Source organism: Capsicum annuum, chromosome 3, assembly GCF_002878395.1.
Source record: "Capsicum annuum cultivar UCD-10X-F1 chromosome 3, UCD10Xv1.1, whole genome shotgun sequence".
NCBI classification, from domain to species: domain Eukaryota; kingdom Viridiplantae; phylum Streptophyta; class Magnoliopsida; order Solanales; family Solanaceae; genus Capsicum; species Capsicum annuum.
This window is the reverse complement of record NC_061113.1, coordinates 246,776,622-246,797,078: the sequence shown is the minus strand read 5'-3', so window position 1 is coordinate 246,797,078 and position 20,457 is coordinate 246,776,622. Positions and strand designations below refer to the sequence as shown.

The 20,457-nt window shown below is 32.7% G+C and overlaps 1 protein-coding gene across 2 annotated transcripts; it reads right to left on the bottom strand.

The window, feature by feature from the left end:
• Positions 1–1,235: 1,235 nt before the first annotated feature.
• Positions 1,236–9,990, bottom strand: LOC107862553 (cleavage stimulating factor 64). Of its 2 annotated transcripts, none has more exons than XM_016708168.2 (10): positions 9,749–9,990; positions 7,714–7,792; positions 7,026–7,200; positions 5,935–5,968; positions 5,558–5,778; positions 5,156–5,233; positions 3,268–3,303; positions 2,679–3,110; positions 1,908–2,207; positions 1,236–1,649 (listed from the first exon to the last, which is right to left on the bottom strand). In XM_016708168.2, the coding sequence occupies exons 1-10, from the start codon at positions 9,783–9,785 to the stop codon at positions 1,512–1,514; spliced, it is 1,530 nt and encodes a 509-aa protein (XP_016563654.2). In that variant the 5' UTR covers positions 9,786–9,990; the 3' UTR covers positions 1,236–1,511. The 2 variants fall into 2 exon arrangements, with proteins under 2 accessions (XP_016563654.2, XP_016563653.1); XM_016708167.2 differs by lacking the exon at positions 9,749–9,990 and adding an exon at positions 8,678–8,920.
• Between the last annotated feature and the right edge of the window lie 10,467 nt (positions 9,991–20,457).

Here is a 20,457-nt window from a genome sequence, read left to right as displayed (position 1 = left end):
TATCTTATTTTAAAATTTAAAAAATACTTTTATGTAAAAAAATTAAAGTATTAGGATTAAGAAGTTAAAGTTAGGGTTTAATTCAATCGAAATAATTTAATTTCGTTAAGGAAAGAGGTATTTTTGAGCCAAATATTTAACAGAGGGGTATTTAATGAAATTAAATTATTTCGATTATTTCGTTAATTTATATAAAGTTCATCATTTAATTTTTATTTCGTTAATTTCTTTAAGTGAAAATTTATATTTTGTTAAATTATATTTCGTTAATTTCTTTAAAGATTAAAAAGATGTAAAGTGAAAATACCTTTTTAGAATAAATGTATGTTTATTTTTCAAATCAAACTCAACCAATTTATATTATAATTCAAATACTTTTTTCATTATCTTATTTTTAAAATAAAAAAAATACTTTTATGTAAAAAAATTAAAGTATTAGGGTTAAAAAGTTAAAGTTAGGGTTTAATTCAATCGAAATAATTTAATTTCGTTAAGGGGAGGAGTATTTTTGAGCCAAATATTTAACAGGGGATATTTTTTACCCATTTCAGATAGTTCAGGGGTATTTTTGATCCTTTTTCGAGTTCCGTTAGAGGAAAGGGTATTTTTGAGCCAAATATTTAACGGAGGGACATTTTTGAGCCAAAAATCTAACGATGGGCATTTTTAAGCTATTTTAGATAGTTCAAGAGTATTTTTGAGCTTTTTCCATTTCTAGTTTAACCACGCATGTGTTGGTTATATTTGTTTTGTTACTTCATATTTATACTTCTAAAAATGGTTCAAATTAAACATATTTCCTACATAAATGGACCACAAACACACCTTTTAATAAATTAAAGGCCAATTGTTATCAAGTCATATATCGTAAGGACCAAAAGTTATAATTTATCAATAATTAAGGGATCAAAAATGATATTCTCCCCTTTGAAAAGTCATTTTGAGTTTGGAAAATATATAACTAGACGTTCAATTTTATTTTTAATATAATAATATTTATAACAACACGAATGCTCATAAAACTTGTTTTCTATAACAAATTTCAAATATTTCTATTCCTTTCTTAAATTACTAATCTTCTTGTTTGAATATAAAATATATATATTCCACATTTTTCCCTTCTTTTTTCTAAGGTGCTTCAGAACAATAATAGGAACAAAGATTTGATATCGGAAAACTGGGAAAGGAATTCCATTAACAAAAAACTAAGAAAAGAGTTTGTAGCTGAAACATAGTTGAGGCAAATGACAAACATGTCTCTTTAAATATCTGATGCTACAGTACAACTGGAGCCAAAAAATTCTTTCATTTATCTGGTGAAACAACCTGCTCATAACCGCTACATGATGTAATACACTCTAGGGCATCTTATAATCCTATGCTAGATCCAATCATCACTTTACAATATGGAAAATGACCCAAAGACACAACATGCCCTTCTGCACAAATATTTCAGAGGGGCAAAGAAGCTAAGCTTGCAGCAGGCGTATCTGAGGTCCTTTTACGGTTGGCTATGTTGGCTGCCGAAGCATCTGTTGGAGCTGAATGACCTGCTGCTGCTGATCCGGTGGCAGTGAACTTAACTGTTCAGGAGTGAGACTCAGTACTTGTTGCAGCAAGGCGGACTCGATGTCCGAGGGAAGCTGCACCTGGTGAAAAAGAAGAACAACTTCTTAATATAACTAAACTACCATATTATAGCTACATCCTGCATGATTCTACATGCAGTACCAAATCAAAACAATCAGCTGCTTCTGTGACAAGATAAATGAAGGCATTTAACGTATTCACATCCAGGATTCTACCAGACTGCATCGGAAGTACCAGCTTGGCGATCTTTGAAATCAATATATAAAGCAAGAAAAACAAATGGCCATGGAAGACTTGCATCAACACTCTAAAATTACCTGACTAGCTTGCTTGTCAGGGTTTGACACTTCCGCTGCAACTGGAACTTGAGTCGAGGGTCCTGAATGGGGCGTAGAGACACTTGCATCAGGCAAGGCATAACTTATTCCATCATTTAGCCTTGTTATTTTCGATGGCCGACTCAGAAGATCTAGGTTATTAGCTGCCCCTTTCTTCTCCTCAGACAAACCTGAAGGGTAAGCTGGTCTGGTAATCAAAGAGGAACTATTAGGTGCCTGAGGTCGTCTTGAGTCTGTATTCGTATTATCCAAGACACCAGAAACTACTGAAGGGATTCCCTGTTTACACAGAAAACAAAAATCACACAAGATCATATGGATGTCCCCTTACAACATCACTGAAAGTAAGTCTCTACATGTTCCATATAGCAACTATTCTATGGACTTTCTATTTTCATTTCATTTGGGAGTCATATCAACTAAATTTTCCATGAAGTTAAAAAGGGGTGAGGAGCAGAACTTGTATTATCAAAGATGAGGCGACCTACTGCATAAGATGCAAGTTTTTTCCTCGTTACCCAAAAGCTGTTACTAGAACTCAATATCTAAGCTCTCTTCCTTCCTAAGGTAAATTTATTCATTGGATAATTACTTACTCAACCAGTCAAGAATGAAAATCATCCAAAGTAAGTCATACTGACCTTACTAAGCCATTTTCACAACATTTTGAACTAATGCTTCCAAAGATTTTATATTTCACTATTGCTGTTCTTTTATTTGCAATAACAGACTAACAGTAAAGAAAGATACCTGAAAACCTTGTTCCAATAATGGGGGACGCATTGAGGGAGGAGGAGGATAGCTTGCATTTGCTGTCCCCAGCTGATTATTATATGTAAAATCCGTAGACGCAACTGGCCCAGCTTGTTGTAAGAAAGACGACTGCATTTTCTGCTTTACAGCAGAGGAAGTTCCCATCTGAACTGGTGGGTTAATTGACACATTGACCTGGGGTTGCATTGGCGGAAGGATTCTAGAAGGCGTGGGCAACAGACTCTGCAAAACTTGGTTCTGCCCTGGTTGTGCCAGTTGAATCGGAGGCCGTACCTGAGGGAGCAAATTAGGGGGAAGTGGGGGTAACCCAGGAAGAGACTGAGTTGCTAGTTGTTGACTTTGCTGACCATCTAGCAACATTGGCTGCAGCTGAGGTGCAGCAGATTGCCGAATATTTGGTGTCTGCAACTGCACAGTTCAAAGATGATTAGATGTTGCTTTTTGACAAACTACAACAAAAACATAGCCAATGTGATCCCATAGGTCATCTTGTACGTGTGTGTGTGTAGAGAGAGAGAGAGAAAGAGAATTTATTAAAGATGAAGTATGGATCCAGTGAACGAACCATTGGTTGGGTTACCATTCCCAATATTAGTTGTGCCTGCATTCACAAACAAATACAAACTTGTAAGTATGTTGTTGCAATAATCATGCAATGCAAAAAGAAGTAACTGAAGCTGAAAACTAGTAATATGACCCCCTTCATGTTGCAATAAAAGCATGCTTAGCACTCCAGAAAAGAATAACGGCTATGCAATTTGCAATGCAGGAAAACATCTAAAACAATAAAAATACAACAAAGGCACTTTCAGACTTCAGAGAAAAGTAATGGTCATGGTTATGATGATACTGCCAGGCGCCAGCTATTCACAATCTTCAACTTTTATTTATTCAATATTGTACCTGTAAGAAAAATGTAAATATTTTCTTTTCTTTGTTACACTGATCATTGTGAAATGGCTGAACACATATGTGGCCCCTAAAAATTGCCCGATTTTTTCATTTAAACACCTAAACTAAGGGTTGTACCTATTGAACACCTAATCTTTATGTAAAGTGTACCCTATTAAACACATGTTGTTGACAATGCATAGCATGTGTGATACACTCCCCTCTTAGAGAGTGGAACGCTCTAATCATTTTTTCATAAAAGTACTTTCCTTATATCTCCTTCACCTTAAACTACCCCTAGCATCCCCACCACTTCCTCTGCCGTAACAACAGCCTCCACCCGTCCACTGCAACACATCCCGATCCATAACAACAAAATAACTCAACAAAAAAGATAAATTTCTAAAAGTTTTATGAATTATGAAGAAAACTAATAAAAAGCATATATGAAAGCTATGGTTATGAACCAATTGAACATGGAACTACCATTTTGTAACTCACATAACATTTGTCCTCAAAGAACCAAATCAAAAAGATGCAAAGAATTTAAGATCAAGTTTGAGTAATTTATGCAAAGAATTTCAGTTTAAGGATTTTATTTTGGTACCAACAACTGCACTGATCTTCTTTATTTTTCTTGGAGATTAAGATTGACCCATCATCTCCAACGCACCAAATTTCAGAACACCATCAAATTCGATCGACAAACTCCATTGCTCTGAGTTCTCTTTTGGTGAGTTCTGATCAGATCAGCACTGGAGGTCATTGGTGGTTGTAGGGCGGAGAGAGGAGGAGAAGACCGAGGATGTGAGGAAGACGAAGGAGAGGAGAAACAAATGTTCTTTTTCTCTTTTTTTTTGGTGCTGATGAGTTATTTTTGATTTGTCACATTGCCACATCAGAGGAGTTTGAACCTCATGCATCAGGTATTTTAGCTTGATGTGAAAATGAAAATATCAGGCAAGTTTAAGGGACCGCATATGCATTCAGCCTTGTAAAATTATACAGAAAATGCATGTCATAACTATGGGCTTTTCTATTCTGCATCTTTTTAATAAAAACTGAAACTTAGATCAATTAAAAACATACGATCAATGTCACTCCTCCAACAAATTTTTAGGTAATGAATGTAAATTTTGCCCAAAACATATTAGCAGGTCGCAGTACAAAAGTCAGCAAAGTAGAACGTATTTCTGCTGGTTCAATTTGGTTCCTGTTGATAATTAGAACATCTTTTTGGATTTTATTAGCTCGCTGGTTCTGGCTTAGATAGTTTTTCTACAGCCAGCCAGTCATTTTTAGTAAGCTCAAATGCCATATCTTGTAATTCTTGCATCTCCTTGATGCCTTTAATACCACTTACTTTATCAACAAAAAGAAATTAGTAGAAAACAATTACTTTTTAATGAATAACATAAGCACAGAAGCTATATTGACATCCAAGGGGTCACCAACTACCAAGAATAGATGAATGTTTTCATTATTGAGAAGTCAGCAATAACAGAAAAAAGCTAAATAACAGCAGAAACTTGAAAATACAAGCATCTGCAATAGTTCACTACCTGAAAAAGAGCTTTTGACAAATTTGGAATTGCTAACAACAGTTGGCGTGTCTGTTCCTTGTTTTGTGTACACATCGCCTGGCATCAAAATTACAATAATCATGTCAAGCTGTATCCACGAGGCTCACATACATTGATTGACACTAAAAATAAAGGAAATATCCTGCCAGGATAAAGACCATTTGGCTAGATAATTCTTATACCTCTGGTGATAAGAGCAGTTTGTATTGTTTTTGTTACTTCTAGTATAACTGAGCACAATGTCTTTAAAGGCTACTCAAAGTTTGCTTTTTTTTTTTTTATTGATATCCAAGTATGTTTCTATATTATAATTTTTTGCAGCAAATTCAAGCAGAACTAGAAATATCATGAATGGGAGAAAGATTTAATCAACATTCTGACCTTAAACTCAGACATAACATCATTCAGTTGGTTCCTAGAAAATTTGGACATATGTAGTGTTAAAGGATCTACTCCAGACTGACTGAATGAGCTGCCAGTCTGACCAGCTCCCAGAGCTCCCGCCATAACGGCTGCAGCAGTCATAGCTACTGGCATGCCTAACGGCTGGTGAAGTGCAGAATCCACAGGGACAGCTGGTCCCCCAATGTGTTTTTTGGGATCTGATAGACATTACCATGGAAAAAGTTAGATTCTACTACTCTGAAGAGGAAAAAGAAAAAGAAACAATTGCTACTGATGATCTGAATCTCGTGACCACCTCTCCTTTGCCTATTGGAACAGAAAGGGTGAAAAGCAGAAGTGAAATTGAAACATACCAGCATTTGCGACCATGCCAGGTCCACCGCGACCCTGTCAGAAAAGATAAACATGGTCAATTGAGTAGATTATATTAAAAATTTAAAAGAATTATCTGAAGGATATAAGTTTGTTTTCCTTTTTCTTTCCTCTTTGGGCGGGCTTCAATAAAGGATGTGTTTGGTAAGAAGGAAAACATTTTACTTCATGCCAAACAGACCCAAAGTATTTGCTGGAGTAGGAAAAAGTGATGTCCAGAAAGAAAAAAATATACTTCACACATGAAGTTCTCTCACAATATTGATGCTTCCACCATCATCGTCGAGAGGGGTTTAAATGTTAAGAAGTGCCCTTTCATCTTACTTAAGGAACTTTCTTCTGTTTGGGCATGACTATTAAGGTAACAGTTAATGTTTTGAAAGTATCTGAAGAGTATAAGTTGGTTTGCCTTTCTCTTTCCTCGTTGGAGGGCTTCAATAAAGTATTTGCTGGAGTAGGAAAAAGTGATGTCCAGAAAAAAATTGATAATACTTCACACATGAAGTTCCCTCACAATATTATGCTTCCTCCATCATTGTCAAGAGCGATTTGAATATTAAGAAGTGCCCTTTCATCTTACTTAAGGAACTTTATTCTGTTTGGGCATGACTGTTAATGTAACAGTTGAAGTTTGATGTATTTAAATGAAAGTAGCTCCAAAAATGTAGATGTATTTAAGATACCAGCTTTAATGGTATTTAACCAGGGTGAAAGCCAGTTACATCGATGTTGGATATCTCAAGAAAGCAGAGGTTCATCTCCCACAGAAGTAATGTAAAGCCAACACCACCTTGTAGGCATGTATGAAATTTAATCATCTCCACAATTCCACCAACACAATCGCGACTATGTTACAATATCCAGACATGGAGTAGTATAGAAACCAATAACTTCTGATAATATTTATATAATGTATGGACATTTTGGTGAGACATGCAGCTCAAATAAGCAGGAAAACGGCTGTTCAAAGCAACAAGAAATTAAGAGAACAGCTAAGGGAAGAAACAGACTAAAGTAATGTTTGCCAAGGCCATACTCATAAAAAATGGTTAAGGAGGTCCAAATATCTTACCTGATCACGATTTCGGTCAGAATTTTTATCATTTTCAGCAAAATCAACTCTTAGCTGTCGGCCATTTATATCGTACCCCTGAAGGTTGCGACGAGCACTCAAGGCAGTCTCTTCATCCTTGTATTCGCAGAATCCATAACCTTTTGGTTTCCCAGTTTCTCTATCAATCACTAATCTGAGGCAAAGAAACAAAACGAATGGAAAGATGAAATGCTAGGTAGACTCATCAAATAAGAGAGAGGAAGCAGAAATCATCTCTTATCAGATGAAAAGGAGCCTCCTTCAGTCGGTCATCCTCCACATCTCCTCTAAACAAAATTTTATAAATCCTTGCAAGGGGATAGTAAAAACTTCAAGCATTCATTTTTATACTAAAAAATGTAATGACGTTAGGTTTTATAGCTGTCAAGTTCCTCTATCCATCAGTCACCTCAAATCCGCAGTCAGTAAATTAACATCTAAAGGGTGCATAATCAGCCTTTTTAACATCAAATTTGCAATAAAAAGGTCCAAAGAGTATTTTGCTTTATTATCTTCCTTTTCTTAAATATACTAGATATGTTAGTGCACTTGAAATAGGAGAAACAATGTCCTGCTACAGAAAATCAAATCAGCTGATTTAACTAAATAAAACAAACAGCACTATTTCTGAGTTAAATAAGGGAGAAGACAAAGAAAATATACTGACCTGAACGAAACAACTGGTCCAACTTCCTCGCAGATTTGAATTAGTTGCTCCTCAGTAGCATCATATGGTATATTTCCAACTACATCACCCACAAATAAATCCAAATTACATACAAATTCTGCTAATATCTTACTACCAGTCCTAATATACAAATATACATACAGAAGCAACGTAAATTGGACCAAATTACCAACCCCAATACGCCCAATTTGTTAAAGTTTCAATCTTTTCAACTTATTAAGCAACACTTTATGGAACTGCATTAACCCAAATTACATACAATTTAATATTACTACCAGTCCCAGTAAATAATTTGAACACAGAAGCAATGTAAATTGGACCAAATTACCAACACTCAATATGCCCAATCGGTTAAAGATTCAATCTTTTCAACTTATTAGCAACACTTTATGGAACTACATTAACCCAAATTACATACAATTTAATCTTACTACCAGTCCTAGTAAAACATTTGGACACAGAAGCAACGTAAATTGGACAAGATTACCAACACTCAATATGCCCAATTGGTTAAAGATTCAATCTTTTCAACTTATTAAGCAACACTTTATGGAACTACATTAACCCAAACAGGGGCGGATCCAGGAATTTCAGTAAGGGGTTGAGTAGTACATATACAGATTAGTCGAAGGGGTTCAGCCTCTACTATTTATACATAAAAAAAAAATTTACCATGTAAAAATAGTATAATTTTCGGACGAAGGGGGTTCGAACCCCCTTGCTTCCATGTACATCCGCCACTGAACCCAAATTACATACAATTTAATCTTACCACCAGTCCTAGTAAAACATTTAGACACAGAAGCAACGTTAATTGGGCCAAATTACCAACACCCAATATGCCCAATTGATTGAAGCTCCAACCTTTTTCAACTTACTAAGCCAAATAGAAACTCATAAAATCAAAAGATAATAAAGGTAATTAGGGAAACAAAATACAAACCAAAAACGCAGCGACGTTGAGAATCAGAAGTGGCCATAATTGTTAAAAGTTGAAGAAGAAGAAGGTGAAGCTCCAGTGAATAAGCTTCATCTTTTCCCTCTTGTAATTCATATCATTCACTTATTCTTCCTGTTTTTTCAAATTGGGATTAAGCGGAGAGCGCTGACAGAGGAGGGAAAAAGGCGAGAAAATAGAAACGGGTCGGGTCATGGGCAGCCCATTAATTTTTCTTTCAGCTTTTGTTATATGTTGAAGGCATGGGTTGGGTATTTATATTTATACAAAATATATGATGCATGCTTGTTCTCCATTTGATTTTTAAGACGTGTTTGGCCAGTGTAGGGAAAAAATAAAAAATAAAAAGTTGGTATAATATTGAATAAAATAAGAACAAATGACAATAATAGATTGGATGTGTTAGTTAATGGCATGTTCAAAATTCAATGTTCAAACTCCACTAATTAGCTTTTGTCCAAGTGATTAATTAATCATCGTTTTTAATTTTAAGAGTAAATTTCATCCGTAGTCACTTAAGTAATTGATATTTTTCTATTAAGTAATTGATATTCTTCTATTATATAATCCATAAGGAAAATTAGGTTAGACACATATAAAAAAAAGGGTCAAGATCTGAGTAATATATTATATTCTCTTAAATTAACCCAAACAGGGGCGGATCCAGGAATTTCAGTAAGGGGTTCAGTAGTACATATACGGATTAGTAAGGGGTTCAGTAGTACATATACGGATTAGTCGAAGGGGTTCAGCCTCTACTATTTATACATAAAAAAAAAATTTATCATGTAAAAATAGTATAATTTTCCGACGAAGGGGGTTCGAACCCCCTTGCTTCCATGTACATCCGCCACTGAACCCAAATTACATACAATTTAATCTTACCACCAGTCCTAGTAAAACATTTAGACACAGAAGCAACGTTAATTGGGCCAAATTACCAACACCCAATATGCCCAATTGATTGAAGCTCCAATCTTTTTCAACTTACTAAGCCAAATAGAAACTCATAAAACCAAAAGATAATAAAGGTAATTAGGGAAACAAAATACAAACCAAAAACGCAGCGACGTTGAGATTCAGAAGTGGCCATAATTGTTAAAAGTTGAAGAAGAAGAAGGTGAAGCTCCAGTTAATAAGCTTCATCTTTTCCCTCTTATAATTCATGTCATTCACTTTATTCTCCTTTTTTTTTCAAATTGGGATTAAGCGGAGAGCGCATTGACAGAGGAGGGGAAAAGGCGAGAAAATGGAAACGGGTCAGGTGGGTCGGGTCATGGGCAGCCCATTAATTTACTAATGAATAATCTTTAAAAAACAATAGATTTGTGGCTCTGATACCATAAAGCAGATTGAGCAAATAAAAATTATTTCATAATCTTTTGATATTTAAATTATCTTTCCTAATTGAAAAACCACCCTCAGTATCTACCCGATTTTGATACGGAAATTATATTTAACTCGAAGACTTTTACCTCGAATGACTCGAATTACACTTTTTAATCGATAATTTTGTAATTGAAGTGACAAGAGAGAGTGATATTATCTTTTCACCGTTTTTCATACCCAAAATAACTTTTCTAATTAAAAATTATCCGATTTTGATAAAACCACTATCTCACACACCTAAAAGTTGGCTGACATTGCCTTTTCTTGTCCCCCGCTTTCTCCTTCCCTTCGTTCTTTTCATCTTCCCCATATTATTTCTCTTATTTTATTTTGCTTTTGTATTAGAATTTGTTGTTAAAGAATGTGGGAACAATTTTAAAATTTTTTACTAATGAATAAATTTTTTTAAAAATAATATATTTGTGGCTCTGATACCATAAAACAGATTGAGCAAATAAAGATTATTTCACAATTTTTTGATATATAAATTACCCTCTCTAATTGAAAACCACCCTTAATATTTATCCAATTTTGATAAACCATTGTCCTACACCGACTAACACTAGCTGACATAACTCTTTTTAAGAGTTGTCTTGTCCCCCACTTTCTCCTTTAGTCTTTTCATACTTCCCATGTTATTTTGATATGTGGTAACAATTTTCTTTGACCCATTTCTTTTATAATTCGATTTTGACATCCTCAAGTTTGGATCCATTCCTACTTGAAAAATTGTTACAATTGTTCTTATATTTTGGCCCAATAAGATGTGCATATGAAAAGTTTTAATGGGTCTTTTCTTGGGCCTGAAATACAAATTAAGATTATGGTGAAGATTTTACTTAATTTAAAAAAAAAAATCCACTCAGAAAAAAGCTGGTTGAAATGTAAATGTACAAGTTAGGATTATGTCATAAATAACACCCTATTGACTTTTTTAATATAATTCATTCATGTGCATTTTATTATTTTTCATTCATTTTTAACAATATGGATAATTTAATACAAATAATAGTCTAAATTTTTTATTGTTAATTCTTGAAATTGTTGCACTGATATTATTGTGTGATGCGCAGTGACATTGTTCCACCCATTAAAATTTGTCGAACTCATTTATTCATTATTTTCACTTAGTGAATGAAAGCATGGACATACGTAAACGTATTGTAAAATTTGTAAACGTTTATGATTTCATTAAATTTATCACAATTATAAACACTAAAATTGTTCATGCATAGTGACATCTCTATAATATTTTTTGTGATTATTTTAGCGAATGCTATCATGAATAATTTCAATTTTATTTAACATATCTTTGTAATTAATGTACTAATGAATAATTTTTTTTTTTAAAAAAAATAGATTTGTGGCTCTAATGCCATAAAGCAGATTGAGCAAACAAAGATTATTGTAAGTGTTGTAAAATTGGATGTCAGGTGAATATCTAAGGAGTAATTCGGGATTAAGCCACGTGGCGATATCCATAAAAAAAGAGATCTTTCGTAATCAACTGTGTATGAGAAAAGAACAATTATTCTGCGCATTTAAACCTAGTGGATGGAGTTTTATATTCATAAAAAATCAGGTTTAAACCATGTTATGGAACTAAGACAGCCTACTAAAAATAGATTTACAAATAATATAATAATAATAAAAAAAGATTTTCAACGTCTATAAATAGAAGTTGTTTTCTCTATTTGACAAAGCAAAACAAAATTCAAATCCAACTAGCGCTAAAAGACTTTCTCAATTGAATCAAGGAATTCTAAATGTTGAAAATTTGAAATGCCAACGACAATAAATTTTGCATGTCTTTTTAGAACACGTGCCTACTGTTATTTCAGAGTTAGTAAAACAACACATTCAACATCTAACAAATTAAATAAATATTTTTAAAGAAGATGAGAGAACCCTCATTTGAGAAAGAGAGGGCCTTATAGTTAGAATAGTCTTCCACATTCGTAACGGAAACAATTAATAGTCAGTTGACTCTTTGGAGTTTAAGAAGGTTTAAATAAGTCTTTGTGAACGCTTTATAATGTGTTTTTATTAAAGATGTTCTTGTTCTTTGTGGAGATCTACTACTGTGCGTTGTGCCTTTATTATATATGTATCACTAATACTTTCCTTTGTAATGTTGTGTTGTATGACTGGTCTAGATGTGCTTCCCATGTAAGAAAAAACCTCTAATACGCTTTGTTCTAATTCATTCTCTTTTTCTATTTTGTGCAGAAAAAATATTGACTTGAATTTGCTAGTTTGTACGGGACCAAGTACTTTATAAGACTATATAAGAATATAAAAGCTCAAACAGGCATAACCCATTTTAAAAATATAATGACGAGTACTGTTTTTTGAGAAAAAACATCTTTCATAAGTATGCGAAGTTAATATTTCTTTGTGGTTGATAAATAGGACCCCATAAATTGCTTTGTCCTCAAAAATATTTTAAGTTATAAATTGTCAACATTTTTGTAACATACATGAACGAAACAGAAAGTAGAAAGTAATATAATTGAATCAATATATTTTTTTCTTTCTATGCATGCTGTAATTAATTTTGTTTTAACTTTATTTAAATAATACGTTATCAACATGAGATTCTGTTAAATCAGACAAATACTTTAAAAGATAATAAAGAATATATAGACACTCCTCAAATTTTATTTCGATCGATAATCAATTGTGAAGGTATTTGTGTGATTGTTCGGGACAAAGATAAATGTTTCAACAATTTCTAATAATTAGAATTGGTTGAAGGTTATGAACAAGCTATTATATTTATGTCCAAGGGACAAAATTTGTTATCGAAGAAACATTATTCTCTTCTAAATTCTAAAGAAATTTGTTAAGTTTTAAGGATATTTGTTGAAATAGATATTATTGCTAAGATCATAAATAAAATAAATATTAAATATCTTGATATTAATAAAATGTTTCCGACCAGAAAAATATTTTGGAAAATTTATCCATATTGTCAGACCTATATTACGTAGTAGCTAGTGTAATTGAAGTGTACTATAAATCAAGAATTAGTACAATAAAAATACACCGTATAAATTATGTTACGATCTTGAACTCTTCATGAATCATATGTAGTAAGTAAATGACCAAGATGGTTATTTTGGAAGAAATGGGTGGGAGAGAGACAAAGCAAAAAAATAATAATCACAGAAGCAACAAGAACTATAATTAAATTGAAAAAGTTTCATTCATTTGTTGTCTCCTTTATTACGATTTCATAATTAAAATTCTACAAATAAAGATTTGGACCTATGTTTGTCTCGATAAAAGTCCACATAAGGGTCAAAACACACAAGTCTTGTCAAAAACAATTCAAATTCGTGCAAAACTAAGCTTATTACTATTACGAAATTCCTTTCTTTACTCCTCAATATAGTTTTTAAAATTTAAATGCTTTAAAGATATGCAACACCTATTCAAAAATTGAGAAATTTACTTATAAAGAAAATCCCTAATAAAAAGGAGTCTGGAGCCTAAAAGGCAAATTTTTTTAGTCAAAAATTTTAAAAGGGCACTCTAATACTGAAAAATTTCAAAAGGAACAAGGTAAACACAGATGTTTACCTTATCTATTAAGAAGTTAACGCCGTCAGTGCAAATGTTAGAATGTAAGGTAAAATGGTGAGTTTACCTTATAAGGTAAAATGATGAGTTTACTTTATAAGGTGGATTTATTTCAAATGCACTGCATTACAAGGTAAGTTGTGTCCCTTACCTTACAAGGTAAACTGTGTCATTTAGCTTACAAGGTAAACTGTGTCCCTTACCTTATTAATTTTCTTTTATATATCACTCATTCATTTCATTCATTTTTTCACTTCACTCTACTCATCTATATTAGGTGTGTTTATTTTTGCTCAAAGTCTACTTTATAAAAACAAAAAAATCACTTTAAGGTATACTATTTTAATCACCTTTTTATTTAACATTTTTCAATACCTAACAAACAAGTATGCAGTATAATATTATTAATCATTTTTGTAGCTTAGTAATTTGTCAAATATTGTTGTTATCATATCAACTTATTAAGCCTAAACCTACGTTAAGTTAGTATTGTCATGCATATGTAAAAAGTTTGCCCTTTAGATGTATGCTCAAAACTAATTTTAATCTTCTTTCTGTATAGATATGGAATATCAACACTTTGTGCATCTAGGACCATCACAGTATGACGTATATGCCACGAAAAATAAGCATCGCTCTGAGACTATTTGGAAAGGCACATTAAAAGGAGAAAAGACATATTTGATAGTGCGGCGTGATGATAATGATTTTTGGCAACATGTTAGAAATCATCCGTTCCATCCTCATCTTCTTAATTATTTTAATATTTGTGATTTTAAAGGCATTATAGATGTTGGATTCGTTCCCTGCGATTTTTTCATTATTACTGTACTTGTTGAAAGGTGGTGATCAGAAATGCATACTTTTCACCTGAGAACGGTAAAGCGACTATAAGATATGGAACTCATGTTTGGAATGATCGTAGATGGAACTCCCATTTTTCATCCAGGTGTTGCTCAGATATTGCCTATTAACAGGCAACAAATGTTTGCCGAATTAACAGGATGGATACCTGACCTAAACTTTTTTCAAGAAAATAGATTTTTTTTAATGAGATTAGAGTAATATATGAAAAATCTAAATAAAATAACTGATGAAACTGAGGAGGAAGAGGTGCAACGAAGAGTTAGATTGTACCTTTTTTGGTTGCACGGCGGAATAATATTTTTCAATAAATCTGAAAATAAATTTAGTACAGACTTTTTGATTGACATGCGTGACTTACCTGCAATGTCAACACAAGCTTGGGGAGCCGCTGCGCTATCGTACCTCTATTTTTATTTGTGCCGTGCGTCGATGGAGAAGTCACACTGCATTAGTGGTTTTGTTTCGTTATTACAGGTATTTGCATTATATAATATTTTTTTTCTATTTTAAATTACTTAATTTATTGTGATGATAACTATTGTTGATTATATTTTCTTTTTAGGTATGGGCATAGGAGCGTACTATCCCATTGCAACCACTTTCGCTACTTTCGAGCGAGAAAAATTTGGAGGTCCCGACCGCACACGCACGTAAATAGTCTTGTGGTAGAACTCATCAAAATGAGGCTCATAGTGTGCTTGTCGTAATAAGAGATGTATTAGACAACCTTATTGAGAAGCAGGTATTTTTTATATTATCATGTCATTTTTTTATTTTTTTTCTTAATTTATTTTGTTTGTAGTAATATAACGCAATGCTCCACCAACTAAAAAAGCCCATATATATAAGAGCGGTGAAATGCTAAATTATTATAGCATGCAAAATATTAATTATTATACTTCGAAGAGTTATATACATACACTGTGTAGTAACTTTCACTATAAATTCTAGACTCTGCTATATATAAATTTTATTATTGCTAAAGAGATATTTCACAATCATATTATGTTTCTTTATAAATAATGGTAGTTGTCATTAACATTATTAACGTCATAGTGAAAATTTTAAAGTACATATTTGAGGTTAGAGTTGAATTCTTAATATATGCCTGTTATTTATTAAACTAAGCAAAGATTAGACAAATTTTTTGTGACACATTAATCATAATATTTTTATTATCTTGTAGTTTATTTGTCAGCCATATTCTGAGCAACTTATTAACGAGTTGTCCGAATGGTGTCGCCGAGAACGTGCTATTTGGATGGCTAAAGTTCCTCTTATTTGTGGAATTCATCGTGAATGACACATGATTGATCGTGTTATGCGATAATTTGATTATGTTCAACACGTACCTGTCCCACCTGAGTACAAACCATTTCATTTTAAACACGATAAGCAATTTTGAGTAACACAAGAGATTGTTATGTTGTTAAATGAAACGGAACAAAAGTGAAATGAGCGTAATGATAGTAGTGTTCACCCCCTATTACATGATCAACCAAGAAGATTACAATCAATGGTATTTCTATCACTCACGCCTTATAATTGAAAATTCAAAACATATTGCTCAAGTTGGGTATCAACCAATGGCAGACAAACATGAAGCATTGGTATGTACGTTTTTTAAATTTATGTTAATACATGTCAATGATTTTTTTACCAACTAATGTATGAATTTTTATTTTTATTTTTTAGGCTAGGGGACATATAAGGACATATCAAATTGAATACAACACTATTTTCTTGATTGAATTGATATATGAGTAGACAAAGTATTTTAAACATTATCACTTTTCAACTATTCATTTTAATTCAACTACCAATCTACAACTAGTTATTTAATATGAAACCAGTGAAAGTAAAATAAAAACTATGCAATACTACTATAATTAATTGAATAATTTTTCTTATAAATATAGATGTTACTAATCAAATTGAGTTTGATGCAAAGTATTAATTATAAGTAGGACAAGTAATTTGAAACAAGTAAATTTAGAAAGTAGGTCAAATAATTTAGAACGGAGGAATAAGAAAATGTATAAATTGTAAGGTATATAGGCAATTTTACCTTATAAGGTAAACATGGACTATTACCTTATTCCTTTTCATAATCACAAACCCTAACTTTTCTTTTCATCAAGATATGCAGTCTTTACGAATCTTTTAACTTTTTAGACGGATTTGATACAATACTATTTTGTTGTTTGAACTGATATGACTCGACATTGTATCACTTTTCAACTACTGATTTTAATTCAACTACCAATCTACAATTATTTATTTAATAAGAAATCAGTGGAAATAAAATAAAAACTACGTAATACTACTATAATTAATAGAATAATTTTTCTAAAAAATTAGATATTATTAATCAAATTGAATTTCATGCGATTACATAAAAAGAAGATATTTCACTATAAACAATACATAAATATAGAACTTTCACTGCAAACAATACATGAATATAATTTTATTTTACAGATACTACTAAGTTCTTCGAGGACAAAGTGCCTTAGTGTGACCTGTTTGCTTACAAATACTACATTTTCGTGCCATGCGAGCAGGAGCAATGTCCATGTCATTCTTGAGTTGAGTTCTTGAATCCACGCTAGATGTCCGCAAATATTCAATATTTTCAATCAAACGAAATGGAGCAGGTGGCCAATACGCTTGCTGACCCACGGGAGTGAAAGTTTCACTATATGCTCGTTTTTAACACTTTGTACCGTAGTACTTGCTAACATAATTCTTCGGCTCGATCCCACGAATTTCACAAAATTTAATAGCATGTGAGCATGGCATATGCAAATTTCTCCACTTTCCACAAAAACATTTCTTACCCTTGGCAGAAACTTTGTGAACGTTTCCACCTTTACCATTTTTTGCAAATATCAAAATTTCAAACACACCATCATCAATCTGATAGGTCATTATATTTGTGCGTGATTGAGCTCTTTTTCAATATTCTTGAATCTTGTCTTCTACGCCAAGAGGAAAACGAGCATTTTTTTTAATAAAGCAGTAGCAAATTTGTCCCTTTCAACAAAACGATCAACTAAGGAATGAAAGGTCATGCGAACCATTGCAGTCACTGAAAGTCCCCGAGCTTTCTTCAACAAATAATTGTACGACTCAGATACATTAGTCGTCATGACCCCCCATCTACGACCATCATCCATGTACATTGTCCATTTTTCAAAAGGATGATTACATAACTATCTATACGCTCCTGGGGACACTGCTTTAATTTGTTGCATTCTCTGCAAGAATTTTTTTTCTTGATGCTCCGTAGCAGCCAACCACATCAGATTTTTGAGTTCACTGTTTAAACTTTTTTATTAAAATTAGCTTTCAAATGTCGAACACAAAATTTGTGGTGTGTTTTGGGTGGTTGCAACCAGGCGTAAGATTTAACACACTGTAAAATTTCTAGATGGCGGTCTGAAATAAGTTCAATATCTTTTCTCTCATCAACAACATGCCTCCATAATAATGTGAGAAATCATGACCAAGATTCAAAACTTTCACGCGTCACTATAGCATATGCGAGTGGAAAAATATTACCGTTCGCATCAATTGCGACAACAATTAATAATTTAATATCATACTTGCTATAAAGATGAGTGTCATCTATTGAAATGACAGGCCTACAACTTCTAAATCCATCAATGCTTGCCTTGAAACTCTAAAATAAAAACTTGAATATGTGTTCACCTTGTATTGTTGTTGAATCATGCTCCCACTCAACGACAGTTCCTGGATTGAACGATTGCAATGCTGTCATATAAGCAGGTAATGCCTTAAAAGAATTTTCAAAATCACCACACATCATCTTAAATGCCTTTCTTCGACCTTTTTGAGCTTTTCGATAACTAGGGGTATTATGGTGCAATCCTTTGATGTTTTCGCGAACCATCTTGATGCTAATATTTGGGTATTTCCTAATATAAGGAATCAATGAAGTAGCAATCAAGTCGTTGTTTAAATTATAATGATCCTCCTTATATTTATCTGGATTACAAGTATACTCAATTATTTTTTCCGCCTGCCACATACCACTGAAACTACTCTAAAGCGTATCATCCATTCACACCCCGATAAATATTGCTTGCAAATAACCTTTCAATTGTCTATTTTAGATCGATCACAAAGAAATTCTGTACCCTTGATTAGATTATACTTTCTCACCGCCAATTTCATTTGTTTTTTGTTATTGAATAACATACCTAAATGCAGATACAAAATAAATATTAATAATAATATCAAATGACTAAAAAATTTTAGTTTACTAGTTTATGTATTAAAATACCAACCTGATTTAATATGCTCAGGATTATTTTGATTCCAAAGTGGAGTTCGAAAATAATCTTCATTTACCATGCACCTCAACTCTTCTGGACTTTCTTCAGTATGATCCAAATATGGAATTGCTATGGAAGAATGATTGCCAGTATAGACACCAACGGGTGTAGACTTTCCATTAATATTTTCATCATTATCATCATCATCAGAAGATTGATCATCATCTGACGATTCATATTGTGAAGGTTATCACTATCCAACTCCCCTTGTACGTTATCATTGTTGTTCACAATTTTTGTGAGTTGAGTGAGCGTAAATCCACAATCTTTAAATCTGCAAAATGGATGAATCATCTTGTTAATTATAAGAAAAAAAACTACTAAATTAAATAAATTGAATTGTTTATTACCTATCAATTACCTCCACCGAAGAAGGATATTGTAGACCACTTAAATTAAAAAATTTCAAATTCATAGTCGCATTGCTAGATCCTCCCATATCAAAATTATTAACAAGTTCGGGTGAATTTTGATAATGTGTTTCAAACCCACCATCAAATTGTTGTTCCACTGCCATTCTCGGAGAATCAATATTCAAATTCAAAGAATTTTGACTTACTCGCACATCAAACTCATTGTCTGTGGGTTCTTCAACAATAGAAGAATGTTCCACACATTCATACATGTCAAGCGTTTGTAAATTAAGGCGATTACCAAAAATTTCAACGGTGCGAAGAAATAAAGATAAAAAATCATCATTTCAAATTGGAGTTTCACCAAATATTGGTTATCCGTTGGACGTAAAATAATTCGGATATCGTCCAGAAATAACCACATCATCTTCCGAATTAGTAATACTCATTTTACTCCTAAACAACCTTTTCAAACGGTCATATTTGAGAGATAAAAGAAATAATTGAACCACTATAGGACGCCGACTATATCGCACCGAATCTTCATCATGCAAAACTTCACCACCCCAATGTAAATTTACTTTTACCTTATCCATTTTAAAATAAGAAATGAATAAGGTTCAGCATTGAGTTATGAAGTTTAACAATTTTTTTGAGTTGATGCAAGAAATGAATCTCTGGTTACACTCTTTATATAGCAGCGAAAATTTTAAAGTTGTTACAATGTAAACATGGGATCCTACCTTACAAGGTTAACGACTTCATTTACCTTGTAGCCTTACACTTTGCCGACACTTACATATAGAAAATAGATAAGGTAAACTCACTATTTTACCTACCTTATAAGGTAAACTCACCATTTTACCTTACATTCTAATATTTGCACTGACGGCGTTAATTTCTTAATAAATTTATGTTTACTTTGCCCCTTTTGGAATTTTTCAGTATTGGGATGTCCTTTTGAAATTTTAACTAAAAAAAGCCTTGCCTTTTTTACTCCAAACTGTAATAAAAAGTCCACATCTTTCTAATTTCCTCTAACCCCGGTTGAATAAAATGTGTCAAACTTTAGTATCTCATTGATTTAGATACAATCAAATAATCACCAAAGTTTGAAAATCTGAACCGAAATACCTCATCTATCTTAATACTAATTAGATGCATTTGCTATTGGCGTGGTGTCTGATTCGGAGTAATATTTTGTCTTTAG

Excerpts from the sequence above, each read along its gene's own strand:
- LOC107862553 (XM_016708168.2), bottom strand. The coding sequence starts at position 9,785 with ATGGCCACTTCTGAATCTCAACGTCGCTGCGTTTTTG. Across the intron at positions 7,201-7,713 it reads GGACCAGTTGTTTCGTTCAG|ATTAGTGATTGATAGAGAAA; the intron begins GTCAGTATATTT and ends TCTTTGCCTCAG. Across the intron at positions 5,234-5,557 it reads ATGTTATGTCTGAGTTTAAG|GCGATGTGTACACAAAACAA; the intron begins GTCAGAATGTTG and ends TTTTGATGCCAG.